Consider the following 8,051-nt stretch of genomic DNA (forward strand, 5'->3'; position numbering starts at 1 on the left):
CACGCCATCAAGTAACCAAACAATGGGGTGAACTTCAGGCTCCACTGAAATATTAAAGGAACCTGGGATTGGGGGCACCAGGGCAGGTGGGGAATTGGGTCCAGTCCTGGGATCGTGACCCGAGGCTTGAGTGTTTGTGTCCCACGAATAGGTTGGTTTCCCGTGCGTGTAGCCTGTTGGGACCTGAGCGTGGCAGGTGGAAATTCAGGCCCCCAGGCAGGGTGAGTGCCTCCAAAACACAGGGCTTTGTGACTGCCTGCAGTTCCGCAGTCTCCCGGCAGATGGCGGGCCACAGTCTGAGCCCGAAGCGACCCCGCGGCACGCCCCACCCAGCGGTCCAGGCCGCACAGGGGTCAGGACTGCGCTCAGGGACAGCCGAGGACCGTGGCCAGCGCGTCTGGAGCCTTTTATGAACACAAACGGGGCCCTGATATCGCCCCTGGCCGAGAATGCAGACCCCTCTGGAGGAGCCAGACAAGGACTGAGCTTGGGAACCTGACAGCCTGGGCAAGTATCCTGGCTCACATAGTGGGGCAAGGTACTCACTGCTTAGAGTTCCCTCATCTGTCAAATGGGGGTGAGGAAACCCACCTTGCAAGGTAGCAGTAAGGGTGAGAAAAAGGTGTGTCCTGAGCTTACCACTGTGGGGCGACTAGCCAGGCACAATAAGCTGTAATTCTTCTTGTTTTATATTTTCATTTTTTATGAAGGATCTGACACCACACTCAAAGACATCTTGTTTCAGATAGGAATTGGCTGAGACTCCCCAAGTCAAATTTTGGGGTGTCCTGTCTTTGGCGTCCTCTCCTCTAAACTGCAGAGCTGTCCTTGACTCCTATCTTTCTCACTCTCACACTCAATTCCTCAGTAATTCTTTCCGCCATTTCCAGAATCTATCCAGAGTTGACATCATCACTCCCCCGGGCCAGTGCAGTCACTTTCACCTTGTTCTCCTAGCTTACACCTTTGCCTCACACAGAGATCTGTGAACACCTGAACCAAATCAAGACCCTCCTCTACCTATAACTCTCCATGGCTCCCACCTCATTTAGAGCAAAAGTAAAGTCCTTCCCAGAGCACAGTGATCTGCTCTGTCATCTTCCTGCCTTTGTTTCCTCCCGCCTTCACCCTCACTGATGCTCCAGCCACACCTGGGCCCTTGCTCTTATAGAGCACATAGGAACGTTCCAGTCTCATGGACTTTGCACCTGTTGTGCTCTTGCTTCAGGTGTTCCCAGGACAATGACGTCTCAGCTCACATCAGTTACCACTACCTCTGCAGAGAGGCCTCCTCTGACCACATTCGCATCACTGTATTGTCACTGGAACTGTCTCCATTATTTCACTCCGTTATTGCCTGTGCCCCCACCAGAACGTCAATTCCACAAGGGCAGAGATTCTTGTCTGTTTTGTTTATTGTTGTGGGGCTTAGGGCCAATAAAGTACATTTCCCCGTGTCTCTTCTTCCTCCACTATGTCCGGCTGCTTTTCCTATAAATTCAATTATTTAAAAACAAAAAAGTCTGCAAAACATCTCTTAGGGAGGGCAATGGCGGGCCAGAAGGCGTCAGTCTGCAGCTGGTGCTGGTGAGGCTACCAGGGTCTCGGCGGCTGTGGGCGCGCTATTGGAGCCGCGAATGTGCAGCCCGTCCCGCTGGGGCGACGAGCGCTCGGAGCGGCTAAAGCTGCCATCCAGGTCTGGGGGCAGCCAGCGGTGCAGGCCGTCTGAAGCCACAGCGTCGCTCCCGGATCGCGGGGAGGCGCCCCCGTCTCCGCCACAAGGGCGGCGGCCGCAGCAGACGAGGCGCAAGAGCGCGTGGCGCAGGTCACGGTTGGTGAGCGTGTAGATGATGGGGTTTAGAAGAGAGTTGGCCATGGCCAGGCCTAGGAAAGGGTCCGCCTGAAGGAGCACGGGGCAGGCGCGCGCCGGGCACGCCACGTCGAGCAAAAGCAGCAGGAAGAGGGGGCCCCAACACGCCACAAAGGCCAGGAGCACTATACTGAGCGTACGCAACAGCGCCAGTGAGCGCGGCGTGCGGCGCGCTCGGCTCGAGAGGCCCCCAACAGCCCCAGGATGCGCCCGCAGGCGCCGCGCGTTGGCCCGCACCTGGCAGTAGATGCGCGCGTAGAGCGCACAGATGGTGGCCAGGATGCAGAGGAAGGCGAGTACGCAGAAGAGCAGGTAAGCCTTGGCGTAAAGCGGAAGGACTGTGGAGCAGGAGTCCAGGTGGCCCAGGCAATTCCAGCCCAGCGCTGGCAGTAGCCCGAGGAGCAGCGACACGCCCCAGGCGGCGGCCGCCAGTGCCAGCGTGCGCCCGCGACCAGCAGCCGGCGCGGGTCCCCTGCGCGCCATGGTGAGGAGGCGTTCCAGCGCGATGGCCAGGAGGCTCAGCACAGAAGCAGCGAGCGCAACAAAGACGCCACCCTCGCGTGCAAACCAGAGCGCGGGCGACAGGCGCAGCGTGAGTGGCCCGGACAGTAGGATGTTGGCAGCGTAGGCGGCGCCAGCCAGCAGGTCGGACAGTGTGAGGCTGCCCAAGAGCAGGAACATGGGCGCATGGAAGCGCGGGTGGCGTCCGAGCACTAACAGTACCGCCAAGTTCTCGAGCACGATGAGCGCGCACACAGCCAGGCACACGACGGCGTCGGCGCGCAGTCCCGCGCCGGGCTGGTAGCGCGCACCGCGGAGCTTGCCGGTGTAGTTGTAGTGCAGGACGATGACATCGCTCACCGGCGCCGGCCTCAGCAGCCCCGGATCCATGGGCCTCCCGCCCCAAGGCTGCAGAGAGGCCGGGTGCAGTGTCAGGCTGGGCTCGCACCATCCCCGCGGCCTGCGGAGGCGAGTATGTGCCTCGCAGAACTGGGAAAGGAGCCCTAACCCCCTGCCCTCCACCCCACATGTACACGGGCTCAGGGAGAGTTCGGGATGGAAGGGGGCTGGCCATGGAGACAGGCCCACACAGAAATAATATTGGGACAGGGTGACACAGTCCCACAGTTGCTGAGGGATACTCGTAATTCACACACAAACACGGATATCCAGAGGCATAGTCAACTATAAACAGACAACGCACACAAATACCGTCACATACAGAAAGGGACATATAAATACAGTGACACGAACTAGGGCAAACATACACAGACCCCATCAAGAAAACACGAAAATATATTCACCCATGGGCAAAGCTACACAGGCAGAGACATACAGGGACACAAATTCTTTCACACGCAGACAGGGTCTCACTCAGTCATACAGACCACAATTTCACAACCTCCACCCACACCCCATCCTGGAGTCCCAGTCCCACACTCTACATGTCTTGTTGCACACAAGGCTTTTTCCTGCCAAACTCCCTTCATCCACTGCAAAACCTCGTGAGAAAGCTAAACCTATCCACTCAATTCATAGAGGCAGAGCCAGAGGGCAGCAGACAGGATCCACATCGCACAGACAGGCTCTTGTAGAGGGGCACACATGTCATTAAAGTATAATAATACTTCCCACTTGTGACTGTGCCCTTTAATCCCCTGCACATCTCTCCCCTCAGTCCCAATTTACAGGCGAGGAAACTGAGGCTGAAAAGTACTTCGCAGAGAAACAGGCACAAAAGTTTTCATGCTCCCACACAAACACAACCACGCAGAAACGGTTACACAATCGCGCAGACCCCACTTAACAGATGAGAAAACTGAGGCCTGGGGAGGGGAATGGACTTATTTAGACATGTCAGGAACAAATGCATGTCAGACGGCTTCAGTTGCACACAGGGAACCAAGCGCAAAAACAGACCCACAGAGAATAAGGGACTCAACCGCCAGCGGGGGAGGGGGCGTCACATACACGCAGACACAGGTTACACTTGCTCTGATGGCGACAATGTGCACCAGCTCACAGCCTCTGCACCTCCCGCCTGGTCTCGGCTGGTCCGGCAGCAGGACTGAGGTAGCGAAACTTGTAGTGGTGTGGCCCGGAGAAGGCGAGTCGGGGAGATTCCAGGCGCCCCCGCCCCCAGCCGGCACCCCGCATCTAGCCCGGTAGTCGCCTTCTTCCCTTCCCAGGAGACCTCTGGGAAAGGCCCAGGAACCCCAAGCAAGGGACACGGGTAGTGGCCAGGGCAACCCCTTTGGGTCAGACGGAACACCGCGCCCCCAAGAACCCAGTGCTGTACACTCACCCTGCGCCCTGGTCGTGAGCTCAGCACAGTCGCACAGCCTGGAGCGGAGCGAGCGGATGCCGCTCCGGGGCGGGGGGGCGGGGAGGAGCTGGAGCTGGCGGGCAAGAGGCAAGGGGGAGGCCCAAAACGCGGATAGCCGGCGGTCGCAAGCATCTGCCCCGCCCCTTGGAACCCGGCACCCAGCTCATGGCTGCCAGCCTGTGCCACCCGCCGCGGTACAGGAGCGCGACCCGGCGGCGACTGGCACCGGCGAGCGCTCGGCTGCCCCCTCCGGGACTGGGCTGCCCTCCCAGGGACGCCCCGTCTCAGTGCGAGGACCGGGAGGCGCGGGAAGAGGAGGGTTCTCAGCGGGGACGGCCGCGGCCTGAGACTCTCCCCCAGTCCTCAGCAGAGGGGTCCCGTCTGTCCTCCGGCTCCTGGGCACTGGTCCCTCCCCATTTTCCTCTTACCTTCCAACTGAGCCTCCTGGGCTGCACGCTACGGACTCCCCGGTCGGCGGAGGGACCCCAACAGCGTGGGTTAGGAGGGGTCTTCCGCAGGGACGGCCGTACCCCGAATCCCATCCCCACAACAGATAGGTCCCGGCGGCTCCCGGGGGCAGGCTTCTCCCCATTTCCCCGCTTCCACCTCCGGCTTGGGGAGAGAAGGGGAGAGCAGGCTCAGGCAGGATTCTGGTGGGAACCTCCGCCCACCCCCATAATGGGGATCTAGCTCATATGCCCTCTGATTCTCCCATTCTCCCACCCTTATTGCTCCCGAGGATGGGATTTACTCATTTATCGTATTTCTGGGCTGTGTCACCATCAAACTGTCAACCCCACTGAGGGCAGGGATTTGCGTCTGTCATGGGCACTGCCGGGACACAGCCGGTGCCCAGTAAGTATCCTCTGAGTAAGTAAATGAGTGAAGGAATAAATGAATGTCTCCCTCAGTTTCTCTGTGTGCGTCTCTCTCATTGTGTCCCTCTGAGTCTCGGTGTCTGTTTCTCCCTGTCTCTGTGTGTGTCTTTCTCTGTCTGTGTTGCTCTCCCACGCCTCTCCCAGGCCTCCGCTCCTCCAGCGGGCCAGTCTCAGCTGGCCCCGCACCCCCACCCACAGTTCCCAGGAGCTTCCTGGCCGAGCTCAGCTCCCCCACTCTCCGACCAGCAGCCACGGCCCGGAAGGGACCTTCCCCAGGACAGTGCCCTTTCCCTCGGCTGCTGCAGCCTTTGCGGGCTGCGGGTGGGGTGAGGGCGCCCCAGGGGCAGTGAACGCGAGGCTGACGAGGGGATTCAATCTTGGGCGACCCTGGGGCAGCGACCGAGAGGGACAACCAGGCCGAGTTGCGCCCCCACGTACCCCCTTGGAGACCCCTGCGGCTCTTGTCACGCTGCTCCTCCCGCTCTTCCTCAGGACCTGCTCTAACCAATGAAAGCCAAGCGCGGGGCAGCACAGCCAGTGGGGTTGATGGGTGGCGGTGGGAGGTTAACGCTTGGGTACCGACGTCCAAGAGCCCTGTGGACCGAGCCCGCTGGAATGAGCCCTGGAGTCCCCAAACGCGGCAGAACCACGCCGGGCACTCGGAAAATGACCCCCTTTTGCAAAGAGAAACCGCACCCAAGGAGGGCGGTGGCTGCCTTGCCACCTCCCAGGCAACAATCTTACCTCCCGTGGCCACGACGCAGCAGCGGAAGGAGGCTCTTCCTGCCACTGGGGGCCCAGCACCTCCCACTCCTGCCACCTCCCAGCGCCTGTTTCCCATAGACTGGGAGCCTAGGGACTCAAGGTCCTGAGACTCAGGCAGATGGCAGGGGCTTCCATGGACTCCTCTGTGCTTCCATCCCTCACCGCCATTCCACACCCCCAGCCACAGTTCTTACAACTCAGATCACACCCCTTCCTGGGCCCCAAACTCTGCATGGCTCCCTGTGTCTCTCTGAGTAAACCCGGGGTCCTCATCAGGGCCCACCCAGCCCTGCAGCCTCTCCTCCTACTTCTCCACTCTCCCCCTGCCTTACTTCCTTCCAGCTACACTGGCCTGCTTGTTCTTCACATAATTCAAGACCTTGGCATTTGGGGATCAGTCTGCCTTCTTCCCGTCCTTCTCAGCTGGTCACCGCCTTCAGAGAGTCCTTCCTTGATCTGTCCCCCTCCTCCCCAATCTCACATGGTAGTCGGCACCATGTGAGCATCCCTTGGTTATTTATTCATCTGGCCTATTGTGCATCTGTGCCCTAGACCCACAGCTGCAGACCCTCTGCCCAGTCCTTGTATATGTTAATTAAGGGCTGGGAGTCTGGAGCCAGATTCAGTTGAATTGATGCCTCTCTGAGCCTCGTTGGCTAATCTGTAAAATGGTGATTATAACAACACCCACTCTGAGAGATGTTGTTGAGGATGAAAGGAACAATTAGAACAGAGCCTAGGCATACAGTTAGAGCCCAATAAATTTTCTCTTGGGTACTATTGGTTCCCACTGTATCCCTGCCAATGCATTAGGAGGACCCAGGCACCTCCAGCTCCTCTACTCCCAACCCAGCCAAGCCTGGTCTCTTTTTAGCAGAAGAGCACCCCTGGCCTCCAAGCTCCTGCTATAACCCACCCGCCTTGATGCATGCCTGGGCCAGCACACCTGCCTAGCAGGTTCTGCTGTCAGGGCCCTCACCCACAGGGATCACCCTGCCCCATCTGTGTCCTCTCTTGCTGAGCTATGTCTGCACTTCTGAAAGTGTACATGCCTCCCGTGTTCCCCTGAGACCCACACCCTTCAAGAGAACCAGGGGACTGCAGCAGGTGTTCCCAACCCCCCTTTCCACCCTCCTCCAAATAATCCTGAGAGGTAAATATGGCTTCAGGGAGGTGCAAAATGACAACTTTCTCATAGTGAGTGACCAGAGAGCAGTCATGGGGGTCTCAGACTGGAGGCCAGAGGGCCAACACCAGCTCACAACCACAGGCTTATTTGCTTAGCTCAGAGGTTTCCCCTTCAACCTCCGTCTGAACTGTACAGAAACGTGGTACTCTAGTCGGCAAATTTGTTTCACAAAGGGTACAGGTTAACAATTCTGGATCTACTTATATGCTAGCATTGAACAAATAAGTACGAAGGTCTGACAATTAATGAGTTCACGAACTCATCCTGGAAAAAGGGTTACATACCTCATTGCTGAATATCACTACGGTCACCTTCGAAGTACTCCCCTTGAGAAGCTATGCACTGACTCCAGTGCCTAGTCCACCCTTCAAAGCAATTTTGGAACTCTTTTTCTGGAATGGCCACCAGAGTTGTCATATTATTACCCTTGATGTCCTGAATGTCATCAAAATGTCTTCCTTTCAATATTTCCTTTATCTTTGGGTAAAGAAAGAAGTAATTGGGGGCCAGATCAGGTGAGTAGGGAGGGAGTACCAATACAGTTATTTGTTTACTGGCTAAAAACTCCCTCACAGACAGTGCCATGTGAGCTGGTGCATTGTCGTGATGCAAGAGCCACGAATTGTTGACGAAAAGTTCAGTTCGTTTTTGTCCAATTTTTCACGCAGTCTTTTCAACACTTCCAGATAGTAAACTTAGTTAACTGTTTGTCCATTTGGTACACATTTATAATGAATAATCCTTTTGATATCAAAAAAAGTTTAGCAACATTGTTTTGACTCTTGATTTGGATTGATGGAACTTTTTGGTCATGGAGAATAAATTGACTGGCTTCCATTGTGCACTTTGACGCTTTGTTTCAGGGTGATATTGGTACATCCATGTTTCATCACCAGTGATAACACAGCCCAAAAACATCGTCTTGCCTCTCCAAAAGGTCTTGACAAACTTTGACTCTCCTTTGCTTTTGTTCATAGGTGAGGTGCTTCGGGACACACCTTTCTCATGACAAAATTTTCAGTT

At 56.8% G+C, this 8,051-nt stretch overlaps 1 protein-coding gene across 2 annotated transcripts; it reads right to left on the bottom strand.

Annotated features, from left to right (window-relative positions):
- Positions 1-1,393: 1,393 nt before the first annotated feature.
- On the bottom strand, positions 1,394-5,948 carry S1PR5 (sphingosine-1-phosphate receptor 5). 2 transcript variants are annotated; one of them, XM_074338186.2, is made up of 5 exons: positions 5,819-5,948; positions 5,513-5,668; positions 4,625-4,808; positions 4,176-4,269; positions 1,394-2,779 (listed from the first exon to the last, which is right to left on the bottom strand). In XM_074338186.2, exons 1-5 carry the CDS (start codon positions 5,913-5,915, stop codon positions 1,568-1,570), a joined length of 1,743 nt encoding a protein of 580 aa, XP_074194287.2. In that variant the 5' UTR covers positions 5,916-5,948; the 3' UTR covers positions 1,394-1,567. The 2 variants fall into 2 exon arrangements, with proteins under 2 accessions (XP_074194287.2, XP_074194288.1); XM_074338187.2 differs by lacking the exons at positions 4,625-4,808; positions 5,513-5,668; positions 5,819-5,948 and adding an exon at positions 3,842-3,938 and having other exon boundaries at positions 4,176-4,289.
- Between the last annotated feature and the right edge of the window lie 2,103 nt (positions 5,949-8,051).

The sequence above is a fragment of the Rhinolophus sinicus genome, chromosome 15, assembly GCF_057876585.1.
Source record: "Rhinolophus sinicus isolate RSI-liver-muscle chromosome 15, RSI-T2T, whole genome shotgun sequence".
NCBI lineage: Eukaryota > Metazoa > Chordata > Mammalia > Chiroptera > Rhinolophidae > Rhinolophus > Rhinolophus sinicus.

What these genes read in the sequence shown, in the direction of transcription:
- S1PR5 (XM_074338186.2), bottom strand. Translation starts at nt 5,915, where the DNA reads ATGGGAAACAGGCGCTGGGAGGTGGCAGGAGTGGGAGGTGCTGGGCCC. An exon ending in CTGCGTCGTGGCCACGGGAG is followed by an intron (nt 5,669 to 5,818) that starts GTAAGATTGTTG and finishes CTCGGTCCACAG; the next exon opens with GGCTCTTGGACGTCGGTACC. An exon ending in GCTCACGACCAGGGCGCAGG is followed by an intron (nt 2,780 to 4,175) that starts GTGAGTGTACAG and finishes GCCTCTCTGCAG; the next exon opens with CCTTGGGGCGGGAGGCCCAT.